The 12,461-nt window shown below is 37.9% G+C and overlaps 2 protein-coding genes across 10 annotated transcripts in view; both read left to right on the top strand.

Annotated features, from left to right (window-relative positions):
• PLS1 (plastin 1) overlaps positions 1-4,788 on the top strand; it is a 48,078-nt gene extending 43,290 nt beyond the window's left edge. For all 6 annotated transcript variants that reach the window (XM_039722384.1, XM_039722387.1, XM_039722382.1 and 3 more), the window contains exons 13-16: positions 128-261; positions 1,156-1,279; positions 3,271-3,395; positions 3,855-4,788. In XM_039722384.1, the coding sequence (XP_039578318.1) occupies positions 128-261; positions 1,156-1,279; positions 3,271-3,395; positions 3,855-3,990 (519 nt within the window). In that variant the 3' untranslated portion in view covers positions 3,991-4,788. The remainder of the gene's footprint in view (positions 1-127; positions 262-1,155; positions 1,280-3,270; positions 3,396-3,854) is intronic.
• Positions 4,789-5,724: 936 nt separating this feature from the next.
• Positions 5,725-12,461, top strand: part of TRPC1 (transient receptor potential cation channel subfamily C member 1) — a 21,093-nt gene continuing 14,356 nt past the window's right edge. For all 4 annotated transcript variants that reach the window (XR_005629007.1, XM_039722230.1, XM_039722231.1 and 1 more), the window contains exons 1-6: positions 5,725-6,026; positions 7,181-7,335; positions 8,546-8,647; positions 9,485-9,687; positions 10,450-10,581; positions 11,845-12,040. Coding sequence is in view for 3 of the 4 variants with exons in the window: in XM_039722230.1 (XP_039578164.1) it covers positions 5,891-6,026; positions 7,181-7,335; positions 8,546-8,647; positions 9,485-9,687; positions 10,450-10,581; positions 11,845-12,040 (924 nt within the window). In the remaining variant the exon portion in view is untranslated. The remainder of the gene's footprint in view (positions 6,027-7,180; positions 7,336-8,545; positions 8,648-9,484; positions 9,688-10,449; positions 10,582-11,844; positions 12,041-12,461) is intronic.

The following is a 12,461-nucleotide window of genomic DNA, read 5'->3' as shown; positions in this document are numbered from 1 at the left end:
TTTCTAGCTTCAGATCTCACTGTAGGTAACAGTAAGCCAGAGTAATTCAAAATACACATAGACTATATGTCTGTATTGCAGAAATATTAATATGTTTTCATTATTTGCACACAAAATTTATTTTTAGATTGAGAATTGCAATTATGCAGTAGAACTTGGGAAGACAAAAGCCAAATTCTCACTGGTTGGTATTGCTGGACACGATCTAAATGAGGGTAATCCAACTCTGACTTTGGCTTTGGTATGGCAGCTGATGAGGAGGTAAGTTAGGCAGTGTATGATAGGTGTGTAAGTATGTGTCTGTGCATGTGTATGTGTAAATCAAAGCAAATTAAGGGTAATCTTCAGGTCACCTAATTAGTATTGTAGAGAGAAATCTCTAAATATCCCTGTTCTCAAAGATAAAATTTTATATGTGTTTTTTAATTTTACATACTGCAGTGATTGAAACCACAATTTGTAATGACAATTAAAACCCTGTAAACTAGAAACTGTGACTAAAATTATGAATCCTGCAGCAAGTAAAAAGACCTCAGCTTATTTAATGTTGATTCCATGTATCTCTCTATAAGTAGAGAGTAATTTAAATATTTGTAAAACCCAAGGAAGTGGTGATACATACACTATAGAAATTAAAAGGGTAAAAAATTGTAGGCCATCACAGCTATAGTTACATAAGCAGCACCAAATCAAAATCTTGCTACTGTATTGAGCAAGAAAAAAATATTATGAAGTGATTTAATTAAGGAGTGTTTTATTGCAAATGTTTTCCTCAAAATAGTTTTCTTAGACCTTTCCCAAAACACTTAGTGGTTTTTGTTCTCAGACTGCTGTGATTCCATTTTTTCCGTACTAGGGTGATAGGGAGTCATATAACCTTAGGAAGTATAATTTATTATGATGTACTGAGTAAAACAAATGCATGAAGATGAGACAGTGACTATTATGAGGTTTGGGATTTTATTTTATTATTTTATTCAGTCACCACTGAAAAAGTGATTTCAAGTACTATACAGTTTGTAAAGTAAGGGTACATTATGAAGAGTACTTAGCATTGTTACTGTGATGAAGTAATATTTTACATTTGCTTATAGCTTTGTAAGAAAAGTTGAGTTCTGCCACTCATTTTAACTTGGGCTCTTGTCTTTACCAAAGGTATACTTTGAATGTACTATCTGACCTTGGAGAGGGCGAAAAAGTAAATGATGAAATTATTATTAAGTGGGTGAATCAGACACTTGCAAAAGCAAATAAGAAAACTTCAATCACAAGTTTCAAGGTAATAAATTTTATTTACTTTTCTTTCCATATATAATAAGATCTGGGATTTTTAACCTGATCTGTTCATGATTTGGCTTTAACAGCAGCTCTCCCATCCACTAGCAAAATTGTTTATGGAAATATTTCTGACAGTCTTTGAATCTTCAAAAGTATTTTATAAATATAATGACAAATAAAAGAACTTCTAGTAGCTGCAGTAAGATACAAACAAAAAGCCTAAAAACAAAAAAAAGAACTTCAAACTTTCAAAGGGGCTTCTGTCTGAAGTTACCAGTGTTTGGGCCTGGTATGTCGTATATTTTCCAAGTTTTTGGATATAGGCACTCTCATGCTTGTACAAGCCAGATAAACGATTTTGGAATACTGGGGGCAGATGATCACTTCTCCTAGGGGCTGCTTAAAAGGATGTTCTCATGTGTGACAGAGCCGGGAGAGGGAGCCAGGGTAAGCAGCGACACCTTGTGTCATCCTTGGCGCTGCTGATGTGCAGCAGGCCGGGGAAAACGGGAGCTGCTCCCTTCAGCATGAAAGAACACATTGATAAAGGAAGCTTTCCTTCCACGTTATTTAAATGTTCAAAACAAAAGAAGCCATATGTGTGTCAGGTGTGTTATTCTCTGTGAATCTCTTGCTCTAGAAATGGCTGATTAATAATTGCACACAAATGTAACATTCTTGTACAGGTTCATTTTATAACCTGAAACAGTTAAATTTATATTTATAAATAAATATTTGAGAGTTCACTATGTTATGAATTTTAATTAGGTAAGCATTATTAATAAAAAAATAAGTAAAAGTAGTTAATTGTCACTTTAGAAGGTAACTTGGGCCTTCATTTTCTTATGAGATGTCATTGTTTCTCTTATTTCTACATAAATTGTTATAATGGTGGTATTAAATAAACTGAAAGTATGACAAGAATCTGTCCCAATATCTAGCCTTTGATATGCATGTGTCTTTGGGGGTTCACTGGTTGTGTTTTTAAGGTCATTCAAATGTTAATTCAACTGATAAGGAGAATGTAAAGTGACAGTATTCAGTATTCCTTTTTTTACTACTAATTTTTACCACATTTACATAAATATTGCTTTTCACTGTTTGGGTTTTGGGATTACTGTGGCAAGCAGGCTGTAGAGAATGCAGAAGTACCTTATATTTCACTGTGGACTATGAAAGCCAAGTTCTGTTGTATTGCCATTAGTTCAAACAGTAAATATTATAGACGTGTGTCTTATGGCCTTGGGGACTCCATGCATTTACTGACTTGAAGCAGAATTATATTAGTATTTTTAGATGTGTAATTAGTGATGGCTCTGTGGGACTTCCCTGAACTGGCAGTCCTAGTTCTGACCTGGTGACAAAGGCAGCTGTGTCCTGTGGCTGTGCTCAGCCACTGCAGGGCCTGAGCCAGGCTCACGGGCACTGCCTGTGCTCGCCTTGGCATCTGCAGCTCCTGCTCTGCCCGGACAGTCGGCATGCAATGATTGCAGCAACAGGACTTGCTCTTAAAGAATCTCTCTGTATTAAATATGAAGCACAGACTGCTCACACAAGCTCAGAATACCATCTGAGCTGAAATATTATAGAAAGAGTGAGCCATAAACTACTGGAGAAAATAGTTCCATGGCAAGAGAACAGGGAAAATATATGTATGGGGGCCTGGAAGGATCTTTTTGTTGTTTGAAAGTCTGGTCCTTGAACTTCTGTCAAAATTCCTTTACTTTCTTAGGGCTTAAGGGGGGAAGTTTGATTAAATAAATTTTAACCATTTTGCAATAATTATACCAGCACAGTGAATATTACAATATTGATTGCAGAAAAGAACATTAGAGTTCATAAAGTGTGAAGGAAAACCTTCACACTATGAAGGAAGAAAACAGGCTTCTGTCTTCAGTATGCATGCAAGATGTGCTGTAGAGTTTTTTGCATTTTGAAGATGGAATAATCAAAGCAGATTTGTTAAACTAATCCTGAGTCTTTTTCTTTTAGGACAGATCAATTAGCACTAGCTTACCTGTCCTAGATTTAATAGATGCCATTGCACCAAAAGCAGTTCGTCCAGAAATGGTAAAGAGAGAAGACCTTTCTTACCAAGACAAACTGAACAATGCCAAGTAAGTTTTAAATGAATGCTTCATATTTTCCTGCAGGAAATGCATGAATTCACAGTGTAATGCATGATTTACTGATTTGTTAGGAGAAAGATAACACTAATATTAATTGATTTTTTAAAAAATAGAATATAAATTCTAATATTATTTATTTCTCTAGTGTATCTAAAATATTAAGTCAAATTCACAGCTGGTATGACCTACCACCACTGCATTGTAATTGGTTTCTTAATAGTTTGCCAAACCTCATACTGGTTTTGACCAAAATAAATGCTTTGATAACCAGTAGTAAAACATCTGTCAGTACATGCTTTCTTCACAATAATTTCCATTTTCTAGTAGAGCCTAAGTACTGTTAAATAGGCATATCCTGCTATTGAAGTCTAGTTTTGTTGTTGTGAATTTTGACATATTAGTAGAAGCCAGGAAAATAACAGTGTTTGTTTTCTCTTGTTTTCCAAGGTATGCCATTTCAGTTGCTCGAAAAATTGGTGCTCGTATTTATGCTCTCCCAGATGATCTGGTTGAAGTGAAGCCAAAAATGGTGATGACAGTGTTTGCATGTTTGATGGGAAGAGGACTGAACAGAATAAAATAATGCAGACATGTAATATAACTTTCTGCCATGTTAAGCACAATGAATGCCTCGCAGTTTACAGACTTCTGAAACTTAGTATGAGAAGAATTGTATGCACAAATATCAATTATCTTTTAATAATGTGTTTATATTAGTTAATTTTCTTCAGTTTCATAACACATGAATTATTTATGGCTAATACTGTTTTCAGAACATGTTCATTAACAAATTAACATCATAGATTTGTATTGCTTGGAAAAACTCATATGAATCAAGCTTCATTTGTATTAGTTTCCATAGCACTGTGAGAATCTGCATTGTTTTACATATATTGTTTCAGGACCAATTATGAAACACTGTTTGATTTTTGTGAGTGTTACTTATATGTAGTCAAACAAGTCTCAAGGTGCATTCCAGTCCTGTTGGATTGGACTCCAAACTGCACAGAAATTATCATCCTTGCCTTATTCTTGGAGAGCTTAACTCTTGTTGGAGCCAGTGAGAGTCTTGTCATTGACTTAAGAGCAAGTAAAGGCCTATGATAATGTCTGGTAACTAATGAATACTGATTAAACTGATGACACTTTTTTGTGGGAATTGTCTTTAAATATGTGTAGTAGTTTTGTTCTGTTACTTAGCAGAAACTTTTACAAACCATGTTTTAAGAAAAAAAACAGCAATAGAAAGCAGAAATGTCCTGTCATTATTAGGTCTGCATATGTGCTAAGTTTTGCAGTTGGACTAAACAGCTGTTGGTTGAGTTTTTTTAACCTTTTCATAAAATATTGTATTAAGAAAACAATAAAGAGCTGGCCAGTCTGCTATGGAATTTCTCATTACTGTATTGCATTTCCTTATATAGAATTCCTTTGATTTTTCTAAAGTGTGTATCATATGTGCAGAGGTTTGATGTAGAAAGACCAGTGCATTGTCTGAATGAAATGAAATCCATGGTTTCTTCTTAGTAATTTTAAAGTAATTATTTGTACTCCTTTTTCATCAGCTGTATATTTTCACTCATCAATCTGGAGCTGTACATTTAATGAAGTTGTTACCAAAAGCCAAACAATAAGAAAATAGATAAAAATTAAAGACATTATTTTTTTAACTACGAAGCTTTTACTTTCTCTCAGGTCCTGAAGCCAGTCCTAATTATGGCAGAATAGGAGAATCCTGATGAGCAAGCAGTTGGACTACTAAGTTTTAAATCTTCACTATCTTGCACACAGTATAGCAATACTAAGGGATGCATCCATCCAGTTTATATTAGATAATGGGATAACAGGGACTGAAGGGAATTAAATTCTTGGATTTGAAGCCATTAGACTCTGCCTATTTACTGGTTTGCATTGTTGGGAGAAGACTTGGATTTACTTGGTGTCCAAACGATGACAGAGCTTTGTACAGGATTTGAGTTCTTGTGACACTCAGTCCAACTCCTCATTCAGGAGAGGCTAAATGGAGACTAAGTCTCTATACTGTAAGAATAAATGATCTCTTATTAAATTATAGAATCCTTAAGTACATATTTACCTACCAGACACTTGGTACCTTACTCCATAAAGGCCACTATTTCCTGTTTTATAAACTATTGCTGTAAGTGTCTAGAATTACTTCAGAGTTGCTTTGAGGAAATTTTTATGGGCAACCCTCTGATGCTGTGATGAGCAGGGCCATAGTTAGTGTAGCAGCTGGGAGAACACAGATTTAAGGGCAAACGCGGCCCTGAGGCCACCCAGGAGCAGCTGCAGCGCACGCCCTGCCCTGTCCTGCCGGCCCCTCCCAGCCCTGCCCTGCCCTGCCCTGCCCGCCCGCCAGGGGTGACCCGGCCCGGGCCGCTGCCCCGCTCGCCAGCGGTGCCGAGGGGCAGCGGCGGCGCCGCGACACCGCCCGCCCGGGTCCGCATGGGCCTGACGGAGCCATGGCCGCCCTGTACCAGAGCGCGGACCCGTCCGCCTCGGCCTCGCCCAACAAGCTGCTGGCGCTGAAGGATGTGCGGCAGGTGAAGGAGGAGACTACGCTGGACGAGAAGCTTTTCCTGCTGGCCTGCGACAAAGGTACGCGCCCCGCCGCCCGGCCCCCCCCCGAGGTCTCGGCCGCTCGCTCCGAGGGCCGGAGCCGTGGCCGGGAGTCAGCCCTGCGCTGCCCTCCCCTCGGCCGGGCTGCGGTCCCGCCGTGGGGCACCGCGGGGCCGGGCCCGCCGCCTCCCGCCGGCCCCTGAGCGGGAAGGGAGGCGCGGGGCCGGCTCCTGCGTTCGTGAGGGCGTTCGGTTTGTGTCCGAGGAATCTGGGAGGTGTTCGCTGGTAAAGGAGTCTCTGGATAGAGAGCTGCTGTAAAATTGGGGCTTATCTAGACATCCCCAGGATAAGCGACACCAGTGTCCTGCGATTTGCACCACTGGTGGCGGATGGGAAGAGATTTTTCTTTCTAAAACATGCTGCTTGCTTTAAGCCTATATTTAGTTATGTTTGAGTCGAAACGTGGCCTTAAATCAAACTGATCCTGAAAGGTCTGAAAGGCTGGACTCCAGGGTATGTGTTCAGTGATGCACTGGCAGAGCTGCGGGGTTGGCGCGGAGCTGCGCGCTCGCCCGGGCTCAGGGCAGCTCACAGCCACAGCGGTGCTCCTGCAGGGGCATTTGCTCTGGGACTCTCGGTGATGCGATGCCTTGCATCTGGACAGCCCCTGCAGTCTGTCCTCAGCATCAGAGGAAGCCATGGCTTTCTCTCTTTAGCTATAGACAGAGGTTCAGGGAGCTAAAAAGCTGCATAACTAAAAAAGTAACAAAACCCAGTTGTCTGTATAACAGTTGGTTCAGTATTCTTGGTATGTATTTTACTGTATTCTACATATATTTCTGTAAGTAGTCTATCACTGTGATCTGTCTTGGTCATGGTCTTTTGTGTTGTGAAGTAATATGTTACCCTAGAGACAGTTTTGGAAAGCACCCCTGCTTTTGTGCGTGTTTATTTTTAGGACTGAAACTAAAGGGGTGGATTGAAGTACATGTCCAGTGCTCTCCTGAAATATCTTTAGTTTTCTCCCTGATGAGAGAATGCTTATCTACCTTGACTTCTTATTTGTCTGATCCACTCAGTTACTGTTGTTAACTGTGGAATAGTGCCTTATTTGATGGTCACTGGTACTCAAAATGATCACATGCTTTCATTGCTTTATAATATGAAGTGATATCCCTGCCTTGCTTCTGCAGGTGACTATTACATGGTTAAGAAACTCTTAGAGGAAAACAGCTCAGGTGAAATGAACATAAATTGTGTGGATGTGCTTGGACGAAATGCTGTTACTATAACGATTGAAAATGAAAACTTGGACATACTACAGCTGCTTTTGGATTATGGCTGCCAGGTATCCAACACACATTATTAAAAATGTTCAGTGTAGTCATAAGTTTTGTTTGTTAATCTGTCAGAATTTGGACATAAATGCAGTCTGCCTTTTAGGCAGTAAATTTCCAGTAACTTGGAAAAAGTAATTGTTAAAGTGGTTTCTTGTCACAAGTTGACTTTTCTAGTGGAATTTTATTGGTGTGTCAAATGTATAACATTTTCTATGATGTTAGCAAGTTCGAATTTTATTTTAAATGTTACTCCTGCTGCTGATATAATGCCTATATTATCCTCAAGAAAAAAAATACATGGTCTGAGTGCCCTGTATTTAAAAAGTGTAAAATGCAAAAATGCTATTGGCTGTAGAGTTTCTGCTACCACTTTTAAATGGTAGCACAGAAAAATTCACATTATATTAGTTGATTTTAAAGCAAACATGCATTTCTGTGGTGTTTACTTGTTAAACTTGATCTGTGCTTGATGTCAGGGCAGTTTCCTACGAAGACTTCCTTAAATGTATGCAGCATCTCTGGTACTGGTGGGAGAGGTGAAGCTATGATGAATTAAATATGTAAGACAGGGAAAAGTAGCATCTTCTGTTACATGTTTGATATTGGGCATGAATAAAACCACAAGCTTTTCCGTACCTCAATTAGTGGCAATAAAAACTGTGTCTTTTTTTTTTATTTTTTTAAGTAAAATTCCAAATTTTTGGAAATGAATCAAGAAGAATAATATCATCTATAGGGAAAATGAAAACATGCTTATCTCAGCGTAATAGAAGGTGCAGAAGTGGTTGGTTACCAGCCAAGAAGGAAAAAGCTTATTTTCCTAGCTGTACCCCAGAATTACAAATACAAGGCTGAAGTACCCATATGCCTGAGCTGTGTTACACTAGTATTTGCTTTTAATCCGTCTAATAGACCTGGTAAATAGACCTTGGTCTTTAAACTTAACTTTTTAAGTCTTCTGCATCATCTTTGCTGGAAAGTGATTTATTGAATTGATTCCTCTTCTGTTTGTGCAGTGATGCAAATTGTCACTTATGTTCTGTGAACTCCTGCAATGGCAACCTGAATTTGTATCCTGATCATATGCCTGGTGATAATACAGAACATAATTTTAGTTCTTTAAAATTAAATTTTAAAAATGCAGTTTGGCTTGAGTTTGTCTCTTTGTGCTGTTTAAGTTACTGCTGTTTTCACATATGATTTGTTTTCTTTATGTAGTCCTCGGATGCACTTTTGGTGGCAATTGACTCAGAAGTGGTGGGAGCTGTTGACATTCTACTTAATCACCGACCAAAACGATCCTCCAGGCCAACCATTGTGGTTAAGTGTTGCTACTCCTTGACTTTTGGTTGGGGCTCTGAAGGCTATTGCTTTTTTTGGGTATCTGTAGTATTTGAAACAGTGTTCTTAAATTCTGCATCTGTAAGCTGATAGAATCTAGACACCAGGGATTATTTTTGTAACCTCTTTTGTCTTGAAAGATGACATACATGATTTTACTTTATCACCTAAGGAATCCAGTGGCTTTTTGCCTGCTGAACGCATGACTAGTTCAGAAGAGAAAAAACCTAGTGGTTATAAATCTTTTCTAGTAGTCTGTTTGCAACGTAATTAGCAGCCTTGACTTATAAAGTGTTCATTCATGTATGGAAGCTTCACAGATTTTCAGAGCAAATCTATAAACATCAGACCTCCACCTTGAAATTAAGCAATTGAAGCTTACCTTGTCAATGCTTTAGTACCAAAACACTTTTGAAAGCACAAAGTGGAGGTGGAGGCAGGGAAGGAAGAAGGTGTTGTGTAACAGAGCACGGCACATTTAGGATATTTTTTCTTCTCTTAACTAGTAAATACAGTAATCTTTTCACAAACTAGAGCAAAATAACAATTTCTAATATCCCATGTCTATTGGAAAAATAGGCAGTGTTTCTGTGTAAATTGACCAGAGAAGTATCTGGGTCTGTTTTTCTTTTTTAGTATTTATCTGACAGGTGTTTGAATGTTGTTACATATTTTTCTTTCTGTTCATGTTATGAAACACTGGAAAGTATTTTGAAGGAGAAGTTCTTGGGTGAACAGTCAAAAACCTCCTTATGTTTATTAGATAGGTAATAGATTTGGGTAATAAATTTAGATGCTTCCTATATTTTATTCCAGAAATTAATGGAACGCATTCAGAACCCAGAGTACTCGACAACCATGGATGTGGCACCAGTAATTTTAGCTGCTCATCGTAACAACTATGAAATTCTCACCATGCTGTTGAAGCAAGACATATCATTACCCAAACCTCATGCTGTGGGCTGTGAGTGCACACTGTGCACTGCCAAGAACAAAAAAGATAGTCTGCGACATTCCAGGTAAGACTTAAAAGTCATGAGCCATAATAAAAATATTCTTAATTCATTGCCTGGGTTGCATTCAATATCTTTCCTTTTTCTTTTTGAGGTGAAGTTTATGAGTGGATTCCTTAATATTTGTAGCTCTTTTTGTGAGAGGTGGTAGTTCTTGGGCATGGGTTGTGCCTGAAAAGGCTGGTGGGAGGCAGTGGCTTTTTCCATTATGCTTTTATACTTTTAGTCACTGTGCATAGTCACTATGTGCATTTCCTTTCTAGCAGGTGTGTCTCAAACATTCTAGCTACCTTGGGCTTGGGAATATAGGGACTATGCAAATAAAATTTTTCTCAAAAAAAAAGTTATTAGAGTCATTAATATTGAGCTACCACAGGCCAGATTCTGGTATCCATCCTATTCCCTATATCATTAACTTAAGTATGAGAAAAGATGTCAGGGTATCCAAAGCAGACAAACAATAGAAATATTTGAGGTAGCAGCTCTTAATTTGATCTAGAACTTCTGCTGATGTACTGATAACAGTGGAAGTAGTGAGGAAAAGAAGAGGGAACCAGTTTGGCCAATTTTGGATACTTTGGGGTTCTAAATATGTCATGTGTCTTTCAGGACACACTGTAGTTAATGCTTGTAGTGTCTGATTTTAAAAAAAACAAATTATTTTGTCTTTCAGCTGGCCATTTTAGGCAAACCTTTGGAACAGGTTCTGGTTTGAAGCTGCTAATGAAATAAAACATCTTTGTTTTGTTTGCTGTTCTTTTGTCACAGGTTTCGTCTTGACATTTATCGGTGTTTGGCCAGTCCTGCCTTAATAATGTTGACAGAGGAAGATCCAATCCTAAGAGCTTTTGAACTAAGTGCAGACTTGAAAGAATTAAGCCTTGTTGAGGTTGAGTTCAGGTAGGAATTGAAAACACAAATCAGTTTTAATATTTTTATGTAATTACAGTTGTAGAAATATGTTTGCATTAGAAAAAGTTTATTCTTAATTTTTTGTAAGTGGAGTGTTTAAACTGATAATTAGACATAATAAGTTACATAATATTATTTATGCCTCCTTAGTAGTCATTTCCACAGTTTAATTACTTTAAATCCTTTTAGGTATAGACATTTTAATGTGTGTAGTTGCACCAACAGCTCAAATTTCAGCTCTACTCTGCAAAAATAAACAAATTATGCTAAATGCTGACTTACTTGGAAATTATACACCTATTAATCATATCAATATCTCATTAGTACTCTGCACTTTTTTTCTGTATCAGGGTACAAATATGCAGTACCTTCTTTTTACTGGCCTAACTCATGTTGGGAGTTGGTTTGGGTATTGTTTCTTAATTTTGCTCATTATAAGACTTTGGAGACCACTATATGTGTATATATTTAAAATATCCATATGTGTGTAGAAGACTTCATGCTGAAAATGCTCTCTGTATGATGAACAAATGCTCAGTGTAATTTCATGTTTAAACAATGCAGATTTTATCATTTTGTAATTTACCAGTACAAAAGCTTTCCAAGAATATGAAGGCAAGTGTCTATGTAAGGTAATATTTTACTTTTCTAAATACAGGAATTTTCTAAAAATGTGACTTTTCTGCATTTTAGCTGCCTTTCTTAATAAGAGTTCAATTGTTGCATTTTTGTGGTACAATGTGGCATTAAAATGGACTCTGTGCAAGGTGAGACAAGGAAATCATGTGGTTTCTTTTCATGTGTTTAGTACATTATTACATAATCCTGAGTGAATGGACTTTAGTTTTCAAATAACAGGAATAAAGCAAACCCCCAGACAATTTCCTATCCACTTAGAAAGTCCAAGTGATTACTTACCAGTGCCATATTTTGTGACAACTACACTTTCCCATGTTCTGAAAATGGCTCTTAAGCTTTAACTCTGTATGGAACTCATGACAGAAGATTTGTATACTGTAAGTCTGTGTGTCAGATTTTCTCTAGTGATCTTGCAAGCTAAGCAGAAATGGAATTGTCGTGTTACATGGTGAAAATTGTTGGAATGCTTGGACCTTGACATGGGACTTCTGGGGTGGTTTCTTTTAATTTATCTCAACATAACATACAATCCCAGCCAAAAATGGCTAGTTTGTGATTGAATGGAAAATACAGGACCAGTTATATGATACATACTGCTTCTGTGTGTTTCAGAAATGACTATGAGGAGCTCGCTCAACAGTGCAAAACCTTTGCTAAAGATTTACTTGCACAAGCACGGAATTCCCGGGAGCTGGAGGTGATTCTGAATCACACCTCCAGTGATGAGCATGTAGACAAGAGAGGATTGTTGGAGGAGAGGATGAACTTAAGCCGCTTAAAACTTGCAATCAAGTATAATCAAAAAGAGGTTTGTCTTTGCAGTAACCTGATAGACTTTGCATGTTGTATTTTGCTAGTAATTAATTATTTTGTTGTTCTGCCTCTGGACACAGAAGTGGAAATAAATTTGCAGGAGTTATAGAAGAGATGGTAATACACAAGTATCAGTATGTGAAACAGGGATGCTGCAAGATGCTGAGGGATTCTTTAGTGTTTACTGTGGAGATGAATGTAGTATTTTCTGCACTGGAGTATAGGCCACTGCTTTTTATGAACAGCTCTGGTAGTGGTAATTATTTATTCAGTTCCTCATTAAATCCTTGCCTAGAGAAGCACAGATCCTTAGGTGCCAAACATGATTTATCTTCTTGTCACTGGTCATTAACTGTTCAGCTTTGTTTCAGGCCTTGCCTGTACTGTTCAGTAATTGGGTTGGACCTGTGCTGGTA

The sequence above is a fragment of the Passer montanus genome, unplaced genomic scaffold, assembly GCF_014805655.1.
Source record: "Passer montanus isolate IOZ18808 unplaced genomic scaffold, ASM1480565v1 scaffold48, whole genome shotgun sequence".
Classification (NCBI taxonomy): Eukaryota; Metazoa; Chordata; class Aves; order Passeriformes; family Passeridae; genus Passer; species Passer montanus.
Note: the sequence above shows the minus strand (reverse complement) of the source record. Positions and strands in the feature narration are given on the sequence as shown.